This window comes from Apodemus sylvaticus, chromosome 2 (assembly GCF_947179515.1).
Source record: "Apodemus sylvaticus chromosome 2, mApoSyl1.1, whole genome shotgun sequence".
Taxonomy (NCBI): domain Eukaryota; kingdom Metazoa; phylum Chordata; class Mammalia; order Rodentia; family Muridae; genus Apodemus; species Apodemus sylvaticus.
The window spans coordinates 118,630,798-118,648,913 of NC_067473.1; the positions used below are offsets into that span (position 1 = coordinate 118,630,798).

At 48.5% G+C, this 18,116-nt stretch overlaps 1 protein-coding gene across 2 annotated transcripts in view; it reads right to left on the reverse strand.

Moving 5' to 3' along the window:
- The window catches only part of Eefsec (eukaryotic elongation factor, selenocysteine-tRNA specific), a 199,138-nt gene that overhangs the window by 29,101 nt on the left and 151,921 nt on the right, over nt 1-18,116 (reverse strand). For both annotated transcript variants that reach the window (XM_052174278.1, XM_052174279.1), the window contains exon 5: nt 9,196-9,855. In XM_052174278.1, the coding sequence (XP_052030238.1) occupies nt 9,196-9,855 (660 nt within the window). The remainder of the gene's footprint in view (nt 1-9,195; nt 9,856-18,116) is intronic.

The window sequence follows — 18,116 nt, forward strand, 5'->3', positions numbered from 1 at the left end:
AGTGCTCTAGAGGGAGGAGGCAGGGAGAGACGGTAGAGCTGCCAACATGGTAGGACCTGGTGCCTAGCACCCTTGCATGCTGCCCTGTGTAGCTAACCATGGTGTGGCACTCAACCCAGACATAAGACACGGAAAGGAAGCCCACAGCTCACAGACTCTCACACTGAGAGGAGACACAGAGCGCAGACAGCAGTACCCCACAAGGAGAGCCCTGCCAGAGCAGTCGGAGGGCTTGTATTCGGAATCAATCACCGATGTCAATGCCTCTGGGGTTTGCTGGTGGCCCTGTTCCTGGGGACAATGCTGAATACAGGCCAGTGGTCACAATAGCTCAAGTGGGGACTTTCACTGCTTGCATGAGTAATTTGCTTCATCTATCCGCCTGTGGTTGCTGGAGGGATCAAGCTCCCTCAGCAGTTACAGCTGTGCATCCAAGTCCAACTCTTGCTGCCATGCCAGGAGAGTCCCTATTGTCCCCAGGTTTTGAGCAGGGACTTGGCTACGGGTGCACATAATTATGTCATTACATGTGTCTCTCTTCCAGGGCTTGGTTCCCAGGATGAGGCTTGGGAATTACCCAAGTTCTGAAGCTTCGACTAGTTCACTGTGCAGAAAGGGAAGTCACTATGAAGAGAGCTTAGCTAGGCTCCCCACTAGAGTGAGGAGGGAGGGACCTGTGTTCCCAGAAGGGAAATGGTATTAGTTGCTTGAGTTCTGTCTCTGTCTCTTATAGCATCATGACCTGGGGCAGGGGACTTTTCCAAACTTCAGTATTTTCATGACATAGGTTGTTAGGATTAGCACATTGATACTGGCCAGAACACCAAGACTTGACAGGAGGATGACATTAGAACAGTCTCTGTGATAGTGAGTGTCAGGCTGAAGTGGGGGATGGAGGGACACATGGAGCAGGTGATCTTTTAGCATACCCAGAAACCCCAGACCCACACTCAGCAGGGTATCCTAGTCCCCACTTCTCCCTTCCACTTCCCTTCTGGACAGTATCCTGGAAGAAGACAGGGACCAGCAGTCACAGGAGGAAGGAAGGAACCCCCTGCTATTGAGGTGACACCTTTTCCAGTTCACCTGAAGTCACAGGTGGTGACAACCATAATGCTGTCAGAAAACATTATCTCCTGGCTCCTGCCCCCTACCAGCTTGGCCTGGTGGAAAGGCGGAGGCCCAGGGCTAACCCGTAGGAGCGGCTGATTGTTGCTTCACCACTGTAGCACATGGGTAAGCCAATTCATTCTCTTCTTCTGCTCTGCTTCTGTAACACAAGACACAGGTTTCTGCTTTTCAAGGGATAAGACAAGGTTCCTGGCACTGAAGTCTGTGAGTAACAAACAAATTCCCTGTAAGTTCTGTGTAAACCTAGGGAAAGTAAGTTAGCCTGCAATGGTCTCATCTCATCAAACACACTCCAGAGGTTCATGAGGCCTGGTGTCAGCCTGCCTGGGATGGCTGCCCTATACCTCTACCCACCACAGACTCTCAGGCTTCCTTCAGGCCAGGCCTCCTTCCTCTCTGACTATTCCTTACCTGATTTATATGTGCAGCTATTACCTGAGTCCCTCCTGGGTAAATAAGGCACATGCTGGGGCTAGAGAGGTCCTAAGTGATAGCTCCCTGCCAGCCGCCCTCCACAGAGAAAAGGGGGTGTATCTTATGGAGCACTGACCATATGCCAGCCACTTGGTCCTTCTTACATGTAGTTTCAACTCCCTACCACAGCACTCTTACAGGGGAGTGATATGTCACAGCCATGCTAGACTGTGCCTTAATTCAGTCCTAGCTTCCAGAGCTAGCTTTCTACTATGTCCACCCACAGTCCCTGTATCTTCTTCTGGACATGAGTGCAGTATCCAAAGCAGTGAAGCTCGGCTCCAGTTATTAGACTCTAACCCTGGAAGACCAGGAGAGATGCTGGGCTATGATTAGGTTGGAGCATGACGAAAGCAATCTGTCAAAGTGGTCCTTCTTAACCCCTGCCTCTTGGGAGCATTCTGTTCAAGGGGTCCACAGCCTCCAACCTGTAGCTGGGCGCCTGTGGGCAACAACAGCAAGACAGAATGGCCAGGAAGCAACTCCCTCTAGGGGTTAGGCTACTATAGTTGACCTGCACAGCACCCCCCAATCTGGGCTGTCCATGCAGAAGCAGGTGGTAGGATCCCTGGGGCCCTGAGCAGGCTTAACAAACCATCAGCAGTAGAGCTAAGTAGAGCCAGGAGCCTGCGGCAGTGCTGGTCAGACTTCAAAGCTGGCCAGTGCTCCTGGTGGCGTCTGTATGTTTACACTTGGTTGGGTCCATGCCTCAGGCTCCTGAAGTCCAGCCTGAGGCCTTTTTGGTTGGCGCCATGGGGCCAGACCTGCAGTAGCCAATATGCCTGGTTTGACCTTCCCCCTCCATAGTGGGGACAGCTTCTTGCCACTTGGATCCAGCTTGGACCCAGGGATGTGTGCCATGAACAATGCTCATGTGAACTATAGTCACGATGCACAGGGCTTAACAAGGGCCGCCTTATGACTGGCAAAGCACCAGCACTTTCCATGTTTGTTTATCTACTTGCCACACCCTGGGGCCCACTTTAGTGCTGTGCACAGCATTGCCTGGTTCTGTAAAGGTTCTAGATCTGAGAAGACTGTGTAGGAAGAGCTGGCAGGACCTTTCTCCCACATCTCACGGTTTATGTGTGGCTGTGTGTACTGCCAGGTGTTGAGGACCACAGCATGGTAGGAGGAGGTGGGTGCTGGAAGACAGAGAGGGTGTCCTGAGAGCAGCAGCAGTCAGGACCTGCCTCACCTGCCTCACCTCTTGCTGATGGCAAGGAAAGCAGAAGTGCTGTAGGGTAGAAATGTGGCTCTGTGGAGCAGGTGCTGTCCGACCTGGAAGTTCTTGTGATCACATGGACTGGGTCAGGAAGCCTTGAGTGACTGGATGAGGCAGAGTAGCTGAAAGGATGGCTGAAGCCTCCTCAGGACAACCTCTAGCTCTGAGGTGATTCCAGCACTGGGAACCAAAGCCACTCTCTTTCCAAGCTCCCCAACCCACTATTCCAAAAGAAACCCTGACTCTGACTGGCTGCTGGCTGAGTGGCTTGGCTGAGGGCTTCTATAGTGGTTCAGTGTCAGGCACTTGCTAGCCTCTGTCACAGAGCAGCTCCTGGACCTGGAACTCCCAAAAGCCCCACTCTTCTGTGCTTCCTCCATCTTAGGTGGAATTCTGTTCCCTAACTCTAACCCTAACTCTTTTCCTGCCTCTCTGTTTCCCACCTCCTCCATGGGCTTTTGACCCTGTTGACAGGCAGACTCACTTTTCTGGCTCCTGGCTCAAATCTGCTGTGTGTAAATCTGATGTATTAGTAGCTTGTTGAGGACAGGGCCCAGGGGTCCTGCCCAGCTTTGACTGACCATTAGTAACTCATAGTTTCTGTCATATCTTTACAATCCACACTATTATGTACTTAAGCTGAGCATTTCATCTGAAAACCAATAGCCTTGTTGCCCTCGATTCCTCTCAGGCTTTATGTCCAACATGCTTGGTTCTGGCTCTAACTGCCTGCTGCTGCATACCACCCCCTTTGTTTCATCTCTGCCACTGCCCACATCTGTTGAAGGTGACTGTCCATTCTAGTGTGGTCTTCCGGCTCAGTGTCCTGACATCTTTCATCCTTTACTTTTGCTTCTTAGACACATCACATCAGCGTAGTGTGTCTGAACCCAGTCTACTTAGACACATCACATCAGCGTAGTGTGTCTGAACCCAGTCTACTTAGACACATCACATCAGCGTAGTATGTCTGAACCCAGTCTACTTAGACACAGCGCATCAGTGTAGTGTGTCTGAACCCAGTCTACTTAGACACATCATATCAGCGTAGTGTGTCTGAACCCAGTCTACTTAGACACATCACATCAGGGTAGTGTGTCTGAACCCAGTCTACTTAGACACAGCGCATCAGCGGAGTGTGTCTGAACCCAGTCTACTTAGACACAGCGCATCAGCAGAGTGTGTCTGAACCCAGTCTACTTAGACACATCACATCAGTGTAGTGTGTCTGAACCCAGTCTACTTAGACACAGCGCATCAGCGGAGTGTGTCTGAATGCAGTCTACTTAGACACAGCGCATCAGCGGAGTGAGTCTGAACCCAGTCTACTTAGACACATCACATCAGTGTAGTGTGTCTGAACCCAGTCTACTTAGACACATCACATCAGGGTAGTGTGTCTGAACCCAGTCTACTTAGACACATCACATCAGGGTAGTGTGTCTGAACCCAGTCTACTTAGACACATCACATCAGGGTAGTGTGTCTGAACCCAGTCTACTTAGACACAGCGCATCAGCGGAGTGTGTCTGAACCCAGTCTACTTAGACACATCACATCAGTGTAGTGTGTCTGAACCCAGTCTACTTAGACACATCACATCAGCAGAGTGTGTCTGAATGCAGTCTACTTAGACACAGCGCATCAGCAGAGTGTGTCTGAATGCAGACTACTTAGACACAGTGCATCAGCGGAGTTAGTCTGAACCCAGTCTACTTAGACACATCACATCAGTGTAGTGTGTCTGAACCCAGTCTACTTAGACACAGCGCATCAGCAGAGTGTGTCTGAACCCAGTCTACTTAGACACATCACATCAGTGTAGTGTGTCTGAACCCAGTCTACTTAGACACATCACATCAGTGTAGTGTGTCTGAACCCAGTCTACTTAGACACATCACATCAGTGTAGTGTGTCTGAACCCAGTCTACTTAGACACATCACATCAGTGTAATGTGTCTGAACCCAGTCTACTTAGACACAGCGCATCAGTGGAGTGTGTCTGAATGCAGTCTACTTAGACACAGCACATCAGTGTAGTGTGTCTGAACCCAGTCTACTTAGACACATCACATCAGTGTAGTGTGTCTGAACCCAGTCTACTTAGACACATCACATCAGTGTAGTGTGTCTGAACCCAGTCTACTTAGACACATTGCATCAGTGTAGTGTGTCTGAACCCAGTCTACTTAGACACATCACATCAGTGTAGTGTGTCTGAACCCAGTCTACTTAGACACAGCGCATCAGCGGAGTGTGTCTGAACCCAGTATACTTAGACACAGCGCATCAGCAGAGTGTGTCTGAACCAAGTCTACTTAGACACAGTGCATCAGCGGAGTGTGTCTGAACCCAGTCTACTAGTCTGTCTTTACGGCTGGCACTTATTGAGTATGGCAAGTACTTCTTAATTTTGTCCCACAGATCACTGTCATCACTTTTAGCATTATTCTTGTTTTTCTTATTTGTGCTGAGTTACCAAGTTCTCTCCAGCTTCCCTTCTGTGAATAAGCACTTCTTTCAACTCTTCCACTCCACCCATTCTTTCTCTCTGATCAAAACTTAACTCATGCTGGGCAGTGGTGGCGCACACCTTTAATCCTAGCACTTGGGAGGCAGAGGCAGGCATATTTCTGAGTTTGAGGCCAGCCTGGTCTTCAGAGTGAGTTCCAGGACAGCTAGTGCTACCCAGAGAAACCCTGTCTCAAAAAACCAAAACCAACCAACCAAACAAACAAAAAACAAAAAATTTTTAACTCATGTTTTGTATTATCCTTTGGCACAGTGCACCTTTAAATAATGCCCCTGTCCCCATGTCTTGGTCCTTTCCCAGAGGTGCCAGCCTGTGGAGCATCTCCAGGGAGCTTCCAGCCTTCAGACCTCCCCTTCTTTTCTTCCTGAATGCCTCCAGATACCTTTACCTCTGTAAGGCCCTACCCATGCCCCAATTCCTGGGCTGTGGAGCAAGCAGAACTAGTTAGCTTTAGCTATGACCAGGAACAGCACACTGGCCAGAGGGTCCGACTCTGCCTGACCTGTTCTTAGATGGCTTCTGAGTTAACAATAGCTGTCTGTCTAATGAGCTAAAAAACATTTTTAAAAAGAATATTTCATGATACATAAAATCTAAGTCAAAGTCAAATTTTAGCATTCACTAATGGAATTTGAACACAACCCTATTTTAGGTGCAGCTCACAACTGTTTCTGGGCTTTACTGGCAAGAAAGCAATTAAGACAGAGACCGAACAAGGTATTCAGGGACTCGAAATTGTAGGTCAACAGCCAATAGCCCACCACACCCCACACTCACCTAGAGATTTATTTATTTTTGCTTTTTGAGACAGGTTTGCAAAGTTTCTCAGCCTTTCACTTTTCATCCTGTCCTGTTTGGAAGGAACTCATGTACAGTTTATACTTGAGTGGAAAATGACACTTTTGGGAACTTTGTAAGTTTTCTATGTAGTCTTAGCTGGCCTGGAACTTGCTAAGTAGCCCAGGCTTGCCTTGAACTTACAGAGATCCTCCTGCCTCTGCCTCTGAAGTGCTAGTGATTTATGTTAGCAGTGTAGACTTCTCATGTGAAAACATGACAAAATGGGCTTCAAATGGTACACCATGGAGGTTCAGCAGGGTTTGGGACATCATCTAATCAGGCCCCCATTGGCAAAGCCTTGAGTTTGTTATTATTTATGTGTTAGCTCAACATACCCTGACATTACAATATTCCTAAGTCACAGAAAAACAATGGTTAGAAAAATGAGAAAATTTAAAATAGTATATTTCATCACTGTAGACACAAAATAATTAAAAATGGGAATGACACTGGTACCAAAGTTTCTAGGTAGCTCATTTGTTAGCCAAGCAAGGAAAGCCATTTACTAAAGGTAAGTCAATTAAAATGTATTTGATTGCACCAGCTGAAAAAAAAAAAAACGTATCTGGAGAAAACAGGCTTATTTAAGGTGACTAGAACTGGAGTAAGAGCTCAGGCTGTGCTCATGCACTTCTTACTGTCAGGAACACCCGTATGCTCAGGCACATAGATAGGCACCTGACCTACACAACAGAGCAAGAAACGCACAGAAGAGACTAAGTGTTGACAGAGTTAGCATCTTCTGGGTCCCAAGCACTGCCTGCAAAACCTCGATTACCACTATTTTGGGCCATGCTATTCTTTCATTCTCAGCCTCTACTGTGAGGATGATCTTGGGCCACCTTCTGTATATCCAGGGCTAGAACACACACAGGAACTCAGTAAAGCTGACTGTGAAAGATGATGCCTTTACAGGTAGCAGAAACAGAAGGCTAAGGGGCCTTAGTCCATGCTCAGGCAGGAAGTATCCACTCACACGTGTTTATGAAAGTGGTGTTTCTCTTTACTAGCAACTTAGGACACCTAAGGTGCCTGAGCTGACTGGGTGTTCCTAAGACAGGGCCAGTGCACTCAGTCTTCCCAGCATAGTAGAGCATGGGGTAAAGATCTGTCTAGGATATCAGATTTAACCTCTGTAAGATGACCTGACCACCCAGAAACTTCTTTGGCAGAGGCACATTTGGGAATGCTTGGAGTCAGCCAGCACAGCCATGGATGGGGGCTCAGGAGACTCTCCTGCCTTGCAAAGACCACCTGTGTGCACAAGTTCCACTCTTTTGAGCCAGAGAGTCTATCAGTGCCCTCTTGCTGTAGACAGGAGGCTCCAGTTTCTTCAGCTGCTCAACATGGACCCCGTCTCTCCAGAGACCTTTCAGGCCTTCATCTGTGAGCTGGGGCTACATCATTGATCCCCGAGTATTTAGGCTTCTAGTAGCTGCAAAGTTTGTAGCTCTCTAGCATGAATATGGCCACTATTGGACTCTTCAGACTTGAATCTTGTAAGCCAATCCAATAAACTCTTTTAACACACACACACACACACACACACACACACACACACACACACACACTTACTTTTTCCTTAGTATTCTGTGTTCATTTCCTTAGAGATTGCCTAACATAGCTGCCCTTCAGAACAGTTTTACTGTTCACTTGGGAACTGTGCTATGTTCTGGCCCCACTTCATGCTATGAGGTCAAGACTGTCTACATTCAAATGGATGTGCCTACTAAGACCAAAAAGCCATCCCTGGTGGCTGGAGAAGTCTGTGGCTCTCAGGGCTGCCCATGTGGGGACTACCCGTGTGACTGCAAGTCTATGGTCTGATGACTCTCTGGACTATATGAAAAGGCTGGTGGTCCTGGGCTGCCTCAGACTAGTGGTGGGACATAGATGTTGCCAGACTTTTTCTGTTGTTCTTGGGAGGCCTGGGTCACCTCACAGTGTGTTTCCTTGCTCCTCACTAGTGCCTCCCAGTTCTCTGAGGAAGTGACAGGCCTGAGGGAGAACAATTAGACCTGGAACCATACCAAGAAGACATTATTCTCCCGATAGATACTTTACTACAGAATAATTACACCCTATAATGCTGCTAATAAATCAAGTTGGGTGAATGGTGACACCCACTGTATCACCCCATCTGCAGAAGCATCTCTGCTGTGCTGAGGTAGATGGAACTCACCCAGGCCAAGGTCCTGAGCTGCCGGTCTGGATAGATGAGGAGAGGTGGGGAAGGCAGTGAGCTCTAGCGAATACCCGTGAATTAGATAAAGATAGCCCTAAGAGTGTATGCCTGTATGTCCCAGGTTTACTCCACTGAGTCAGGCCTTGTACTAGCAGCTGCACCAAGATGGGGAGGAGAAGCTGCCTTTGTACTGATCTGGTAGGAGCCCAGCTACATCCTGGGACCACACACAGCTACTAAGCTCCACAGTATAGTCAGAGGGTGAGGCAGAAGGGACAGTGAGGCCTGGACACTGAAGAACCCTTCACTCTAGGTCTGCACTGACATTCACCAAAAAGATGTGCCATCACTTCAGGAAAGGCACCATATTGTACAGACTCCAGTGACAGGTTTGCATCCCAGAGCTTTGTCCAGTCACAGTGACTCCAATGTACCCAGGTAGCCAGAGACTTTTCTGATTTTTCTTTCCTTATTCCTTGTACCTCTGAACCCACAAACCCTTTCCTACCCTGTAGGCAAAGTGGACCTGGACTCTCCTAGGTATCCTCACTGGTCCTGAGAACCTGGTCTGGGCCTGGCAGGATCCAGTGGCATGAAACACAGGGCCTTGGGAGAGGCCAGTCTCTGAGCCTGGAGGATCTCGCTATAGTCTAACTCTATGAGGGCATGATGGGGAAGACTCAGGCTGCTTTGTACCCTGGCCTTAACTATCTAGTCTGAAACCTGCGATGTTTGACTCTGGTCCCAGCCAAGCGTGTGGGCCTAGTGCGGAGCAGGGAGAGGAGAACACCCAAGGGCTGTACTTACCCGCTCCACAAGGCCATGCTTGTGCTTCAGCTTGTACACCCTTAGTGCTGGCAGGAAGCTCTCTGTGTAGTTCTTGTCCTCCAGCCCTTGTAGCAAGACTCCGTGGAAGGCCAGCCGGCATGTGTTGGTGTGAATGTCGGCATCTAGTCTGGAGCCAATCACCAAGCAGAGTCGGGGGCAGGTGACTGGCTTCTCAAACTCTACCAGGGCCCACTGCTGCCGGGGGCAGTGGCCCCCCAGGGCATGGCCTGCTTTTGTGTCTGTCTCATCATGACCTTCTGTGGCTGTGGGCATGGAATCCTTGCATAGGTACTGCTCCTGGAAGAGGTACTCTCGGGAAAGGTCGAAGGAATCTAACACAGGCTCTGAGTCAATGTTGTCAGGAGCAGGGCTGAAGAACAGCATGCGGCCCATGACTGTCTCATGGCCCACGGTGATGTGGAACTTGGCCTTGGTCTGCAGGGGCCCTCGGAAGTAAGGGATCTTTTCCACAGAGATGAGTGCTGCGTGAACAGTGTGCAGAGACTCTGGTGCACACACCAGCCCACGCTCCAACAGCTTTGGGTCAAACTGGGTAACACAGATGCCTAATCGGTCTCCTTGCATGGCAGAGGTGACAGGTGTATGGAACATCTGCATGGACTTCACTTTCTTCACCACCTGATTAGGAGGAAGAGGGAGAACATGTGAACCCTTAAGTCTTGCAGCTGGGGCTTAGGTCATTCTTCCTCTGTACCCCCAACATCCACCTACCCCCAGTCCGAGCAGAGGTCTAGGCAAACAGCAGCCAGGGTTCAATCAGACCTCTGTGGGCAAAAACAGAAGCATCCAGAAAAGCCAGGGCCCAGGATGCAACACTAAACCCCTTTTCAAATCTCATCCCTATGGCAGCACAAGAACAGTGGTCACCTCAGTCCCCTCTGTCCTCTAGAGGCTGATTCATCCAGGTTCTATGCCCTCCAGCTTTGTCCTTTGTATCAGCCATTCCAGCACATTCTAGCCCCCCTGCTCCCCCCTCCCCAGCCTTGACATTCAGCTTCTCAACCTGCCAGTGTGCCACTTGCTTTGAAGGATTAGGTCAGATGCAAGGCTATAGAGTCTGTGACTATGGATAGGACTTGTTCCTCATTCCTGAGAGGCCTGTCCCTCTACCTTTGCTCACCTATGAAAGTCCCACTATCTAGCTTGTGTCTGCCCGCCTCTCTACAGAGGGCTTTCCTCCAGTTATTCCACAGGCTAATATGTGTCAGCCTCTATTTCAGGAAATGGACTAGAGCTATGTTTCAAAGAGCTCAATATCTAGAAACAAGAACAGGTCACACAGCTACACTAATGCTATTTTATATAACATAAACTACTATCTAAAATGTGCCAATATCTACTGAAATTCTACAGTGCAGGTGCATGAAACATGAGGCACAAGGCCTAGGGTAGGGCAAGCTCTGGCTTTTGCACAGGCAAGCAGAGGGGCACTATAGAAGCAACCCCTGAGCTGTGGCCTATAAAGATCCAGAGTTTAGGCAGAGACATCAGGAAGGGCTAGGTCCAGAGATGGCACTGTCTGTGAGGCCAAGCAGTCAATAAAGAGGCAGGAGGGGACCTGGAGGCCAGAGGTCAAGGCCTAGGCGCCATATATATACGGGGCTTGCCTGGAGTCACAGGAAGGGGCGATGTGATCTTATCTCAGTTTCTGAAAGGTAACACTGACTCCATACAGGGCAGACTTCTGCCTTCACAGCCTGCAAATCAGGAGCAGACACAGCAGAACCCAAGATGCTGGGCATCCCTCCTAAGCCCCACTCATGAGGTGCCATCAAACACTTTCTGTTGAATAAAGCAGAGCACACGGAACACGTTTCAGAAAACCCAGCAAGAGGAATGGATGAGACTGGAGTGTACTCATTCAGCTGCTAGCATCCCTGTTACCAAGGCCAGAGGTGGGCGTCCACACATTTCCTCCTGGACAGAGGGTGAATGCTGCTCTGGTGGTACTGTGGCCCAGAGCCTTTCACCAGAGTTTCAAACTCAAGTGTTTGTTTAAAGATCATTAACTCCCCACCCACAGGGTCAGAGGGCAGAGAAAGTGAGAAGCAGTGTCAAAAGCTACAGCCCAGATCAATCAAAGGGAAATGCAAGCCTTCTCTGAGGTGGCCTAAGAGGCAGTGGGTGATGGGGGCAGGGTGCTGACATTGTAAGTTCACAGAACATTTCCCCTTTCCCAGGGACAGTGCTCTACCCTGCAGATCCCAGGAGGAAAGTATGTCACGGCCTTACCTGGGCTCCTGGATTATGGCTTATGACTTTCCTACCATTCTTTTCAACTTTCAGCACTAGGAAGGGTCTTTTGTCAACTAAGAGCCCCTTTACATGGGTAGGCTGCCTCAGTCCTCAGACCCTTAGCTACCAGGTAGCTACCCTTAGGTATCTGGAGAAGGTGCCCCTCCCCCACCTTCAATGAAACTGTCCATACAGCCCAGTTGTACAGCCTCCACATCCCATGCGCTCAACACCTCATAAGCCCCATCTAGAAGCCTCTGAAGTAAGTCCCCTACATAGTGATTCTGAATGTCTTTGTGGTTTGCCAGGATTTGCCTCCTGCTGAGGTTTCTTCGTCTTGACAAAGTCTTGATATCTTGACATGAACACCCAGGGCACGATGGGAAGGGCTTCCTTACATGCATCCCAAGCAAAGCTGCCAACTCTGATCCTGTTCCTGCTTTACAGGGCAGTCACCACTTCTGCAAGCCTATCAATGACTGTCCCTCCGGAACTCCAGTGCCACCAGTCCTTTATCCTACTGTACACTCCCTGCAAGCATGTTGTATGTGGGTGCAGGGAGTCTGGTGTTAAGCATTCCCTCTCTCTTTCCACACATGCATGATTGTATATGGCGCACAACACATGCAGTTGCACATTGCACTGCTTCATGTGAGTGGCTGGGTTTTCTGAAGGAGTGCCTTGTATATAGGTTCCTGAGAATGCCTACATATCTATCCCTCAGGTATCTGAGGGGTAGGCACCTGCAGGTTACTGGCTGGGGACTGCCTGAGCTCAGTGTGTCTGAAGTGCTTGCTGTGTTACTGGAAGTGCTGAGATGAGTCTCTCCTCTCACGAGGATCTGACCAGGTACCTTATGTAAGGTGGCCTCTCAAGGACTCAGTCCCCAAAGCAGAACTCGAAGATCTCAGAAGTAAGGGTCCAGTTCTGCTAAGCACAGAAATATGCTTCTACCATCTGAGTATGACCCTAGCTGCAGTACATTGTCATAGTCTGGCAGTGCCAGATTTCTCAGTGTTTGCAAGTCAAATCTGGGTGTCTCCATTTCTAATTCAGATATGGGCTGTAGGTGTGATCTATTCGAGGTCTTGCTGCACCCTCAGTGCAGCACCTACCACCCCACAGGCTCAGCAGGAATCCAGCCCACCTGAAGAGATGGATGGCCCCTTGTAGCCACATTATACTCTGCTGAGATTCCAGACCTGCCTAGGCTTGACTAAAGCTTCTTCACAGTGATGGCTGGGGGCTTGCTGCCCTTCCCCCCAAGCCAGGCGACTTCTCTTCATAGCATGCTCTCCTTTCAATAGGCACATGTTCTCAGGACTGAAATAATAAAGAATGCTTTGCAAGGGCAGAAGAGCAGAGAGGCAAATAACTGAAGATCAAGATTCCAAGGGCCGACACAGGAAATTGTGAAGCAGATAAAGATGGGGACAGGCGGCATGTCGCTGCTCTGGCTCTCCAGGGCCCATGCACACAGTGTCACAGTCGTCAGTGAACTTGCGTTCCAGCCAGCGAGGCTAAGAATAGAGGCTGACCTGACACTGATGTACAGAACCAGGCTTCCCTTCCATTTGTTCACTTTCTAGGTTTATGAGACTAGCCACTCACTCAAGGACTACCAAGCATGCCTCACAGTGGCAGATGGGCAGAGCCAGCTCATGTCTGTCATTCAGTATGTCTGCCATGTATCTCTTACGTGAAAGTCTAGGCCCAAGAAACCAGCAGCATTGGGTCTATGGGGTTTGTTACCTGGAGATGGGAGCAATAGCTGAATCTATAACTAATGATGTTAATTGCACAACTGTGGGGAGGTGCAGTGAGAGAAAACAAGGTAGGCTTTAGGAGAGCTAGCAGCATCCCTGAGGAGGCAGCACTGAGTTGGGACCAGGAGGAAGAACTCCATGCACAGGAGACCCAGCAGTTGGGGCAGAGCAAATGTAAGGTCCCTGCAAGGAGAGCATGGTCCTCTGAGAAGCTGGAAGTGTGCACGCTGCTGGGGTCTGGCTGGGGTATAAGGCCGTAGACAAAGGGAAGCTACCTCTACTATGTAAGAGGGACAAACCTGGATGAGCCCAAGAAGAGGCCTCTGAGCTTGTTTTCTGAATCAGAATTTTGTTATATAGCCGAGGGTGGCCCTGAACTCGAGGTTTTCCTACCTTAGCCTTTTAAGTGCAGGATCATGGATGTGTCCCCCCATGCCTGACTTGCGTACATCTTTAAAGGAATAATTTGGGTACAGAGTGGAAAAGGGATGGAAGAGAAATGAAGCAAGACAGAGGAAACTGCCAAAGAAGATCCTCAGAGGTCGTTCTATTTTTGTTGTTAGTATATTTTGAGACAAGGCCTCATGTTCTGAACTCCGGACTCTCTTGCCTGTATCTCCCAATATTATAGGTATGTGCTACCATGCCTAGCCTCAGAATCCATGTTAGGATGAGGAAGACAAGGGGACAAAGACACATTCTAGGTCTCCAGTGGAAGACCTGTCTTGTGTTGGGTGGGGCCAGAGAGTCTGAGCTCAGGAGAGGTCTCAGTGTCGCATAGCCAATGGCCTTGCAGTCCTGGAGAAGAGAGGCTAGTATTAGATGACAAGATGACAGAGTTCTGCCCCGCCCCGCCCAGCCCCACCCCACCCATAATGGCCTGGCCTCAACAAAACCAAAGCTTCGCAGGCTTCATTGTCTCACAATGGTTGCTCCAATTCCCAGGTCTTAGATGGGTGTGTGGGCTACTTCCCTCTCCCTGTGTTCACACAGCTGTGCCTCTGTCCCCAACAACAACAGCCTTGCTTTCTAGACAGGCACAGCATAGCCTTATCATGGCCCCTACTGTGGTCAGTTCTGCCCTGGTTCTCTGGTGAGCAGTCAGAATGGCCCAGTGGTTAGGTATCGGGGCTGGGATATTGCTGTGCCCTGACCTCAGCCCTGCTGAGGAAAGAAGGTGCAAACTCAGGGAGGATGTAGAGGGAGGAGGAATATGTCAAACAGCCAAACATTTTCTAAAAGTCAGGTTTGTGCTTGCTAAGCACTCTGGTCCCTTCTGACTGACAGAGGCTTTACCTTCATTTGGGTCAGTTATTCTACATAAAGACCCTAAGAGGCAGGGCAGTATTTTTACATTCAATTTTATGGATGAAGAAACAGAGGTTTGTGATGTCTCCAAGGTCACAAAGCAAACAGACGGAGACTTGGGACAATAAATGCCAGGGCTGCAAGGCAGGGCTGACACTCACCGCTCATCTCTTGAGCAGCTGAGCAGAAACAGAAGCCCAGGCCACTGGAGCTGAGCAGAGATCACCCTCCCTGCCAAGCTGCTGGGGTGCTGACCCACAGGTATCTACAGATTCTAAGTGGGCAAAGGTCTAGAGAGGTGATCCCTATACACCACAATCAAGTTCTTGCCAAGGTCTATGTGTGGGTGAGGAAGGATATGGGAAAACCTCAGTAGTGCTAGCAGACACAGCCAGGTCTACCTTCCCCTAAAATCTCAGTTTGAGCCATCTTGCTGTCTGCCCTGGCAAAGAGCACCTCGTGCAACTTAGTTTTCTGAAGGTTGTACATAATGCCACTGCCTGGAACAATTGGGTTGGGTCTCTCACTACTTGAGGTGTTTTTGTTGTTGTTGTTTTTATTTTAAAAAAATTTTTAGATAGTCTTACGTAGCTCAGTCTGGCTTTGTACTCACTATGTAGAAGACAATGACCTTGAACTTCTGGTGTTCCTGCCTCTACCTCCCAGGTGCCAGGATTAGCTGGTATGTGTGTGTGCCACCACATCTGGTTCATGCTGTGCTGAGACTTGAACCTAGGTCCTCATGAATATTAGGCAAACACTCTACCAGCTGAGCTAAACCCCCTGTGATACCTACTCTCTCAAGTTGTCAACTTGACTACATCTGGAAACAACTACAACAGTCCAAGCAGCTGGGTACACCTGCAAGGGATTTTTCTTAATTAAATTATTTGAAGTAGGAGGACCTACCTTTAATCCTGATTTTTTGAGGTGGGAGGCTATACCTTTAAGCCCTTTATGTAGGCTTCTGGTGGCAGCCTATATAAGGGACATGGGAAAAGGTAGCTTTTGCTCTCGGCCTGATTGCCCTTGGTCTTGCTGTAAGCTAATTCCTTCACTGGCATTAGAGCCTACTTCTTCAGGATTCCAGTATATATACTGAAGACTAGCTGAGACATCCAGCTTTTTGAACTGAGAAACTACTAGATTCTTGAAAATCTACTGATAGATCCACTGGTAGACAGATATTATTGGGCCAGCTGGACCAGAGCACATAAGCCACTAATAAGACATAAACATATACATACACATATATATTTCATTCTATCAGTTCTGTTCTTCTAGAGAACACTGACTAATATACCCCCAGTCCTCTGCTGCACTGTCCAGAAAACTTACCACCTACTGGTGTGCAGAGAAAGGAACTTCAGATGTATTTCATGCAACTTTCATGGAAGAGTCTTCCAGCTTGCTAATGGTGGTCTCACTACATAGGTCAGGAACCTGAGGCCTGCCAAGGTTAGACACTAGCACCAGAACTATGACTATGATGAGGAGTAATGTAATGCAGAGGGCTTCAGGATAGTGAGTGCAGCAGAGCCCTCTAGATTTCTGCACAGTCCACGGGTGCTTGTGAAGCTGACAGCCAGAGCTGAACAGACTTTGTGACATGCAGTAGTTTCTGGAGTGGTGGTATCAGCTATGAGGAGACTGGACTGACCATACCCAATCTCACTGTTAATGAGCCTGTGCCTTGGCCGAGGTCAAGCACAACTTTGCTGTGACTTAATAAAATGTAAATCAGGGCAGAAAAGAGACACACAGGTCTGACGCTAATGAACTTACAACAGCAGGATCAGTTACTTCAATTCAAAGAGGCTCAGACTAGAGGGAAAAAATGAAATAAGCTTTTAAAGATCAGTCTAGGTTGGGCTCCATCAGACCTAACCTATTTTGTTTAATAAGGTTTCAATTTGGCTGCTCTTATTTCTCCCTCTTCTTCAAGCAAGGCTGTGTACAGATAAGACATTTTCCTCCCCCTAATGCATTTAATCACATCACACACACACACACACACACACACACACAAACTCAGGGCTCTGTGTGAGGACAGCACACAGACATATGAGCCTCAGGGGGATGCCAGGGCCACCCTAATGGGCCAGGTTGGGCTGCGGAGCAAAATGCAGGTCAGTTTGGGGCACTCCATTCTAATTAGTCAGTTTTAGAGAAATTAAAGCTAATCAAAACCACAGAGAATCAAGTGACATCACCTGTGTTCCTTGGCCAGGAGCTGACTAAAATCCCAATCCTGTCCCCCGCTCCTGACTGTCTTGCAGCAATTATGCTCATGAATTCACTGTGTCCTGTTTTATATATTTACATCCATGCAAGTGTTTCTGGGTATACACACTTATTAGTATATGATGGCATGTCATCACAGTTTAATGTCACTACTGACCCTCTTCCTTTGACATTATTCTGACATCTATTCATATCAGGCACACACACACACACAGCATGTATCTATATATGCTCTCTTGGTGTGCATACTGGCAGTGACTTGTAGAGGTTAGAGGTCAATATCATTATGTCTTCCTCAACACTTTTCATCTTATGAAAGACTAGTTTCTCACTGAACCTAAAGCTGACCCATTCAGCTACACTAAATGGTTGGCAGCCTCAGGAAGCTGAAGCTACAGACATGCACTGCCACAAGCAGCATGTATATGGGGATTAGAACTCAGGACTATAAGCTCTTTACGCACTGAGCCAATCCCCCCCACCAAATCACTTATTCCCACCATTGATGTTTATGAGGGTTACTAGCTTCTGCCATGATTAAGCCTTAGCTTGTACATAAACAGTTTCTCTAGCAGAGTGGGTATGCTTCTGGTTTTATCAGGTCTCACAGATTGCTCTTGGCAGTGGTCAGATATATTCCTATCAACAACACAAGGAAGGCTCTTTCCCACATACTCACCTGGGGCTGCAGGTCTGTTGCTCTTACTAGTCTGATAAACTCGGTGTTTGCTGCTGTCTTAATGTGCCATCATATCACCAGGAACAGGCCTGTCTAGAAGGCTTCTCATTTGTCCTACTCCCAAGTACCTCAAATAAAAACTGCTTAAAAACCAAACAAGGTACTCTGAGAACAGGGTGTTCTGTGACTATGCACTCCTGAGTTTAGTCCTTACAGAAGGGAAGGGACAGGTGACAAGGTCTGTGCATAGTATGCCCTCCCTGCTTCATACAGCCTCTGGGCACGAGGCCAGGGACTTTTCTAGAAGCTCTTTGCTGTTGTTGTTGTTTTGAGACAGGGTTTCTCTGTATAGCCCTGGTTGTCCTCGAACTCAGAAATCCACCTGCCTCTGCTTCCCAAGTGCTGGGACTAAAGGCGTGCACCACCACTGCCTGGCTCTAGAAGCTCTTGAGAGTTAAGGCTACTCTTTCACCTGGCTTGGGTATTCTCTTCCAGGGCCCTCCACAAAACTAGCAGATATATTAACTAGAGGGATCTATTTCATGCAAAAATTCAGTCAGATCTTAAATAAAAGACAAGTTGTCCATTGGGAGGGGGCCAGGCAGTCCCATGCTTAGAGGAAGGGGAGCATTCCCTCCTATTTTAAG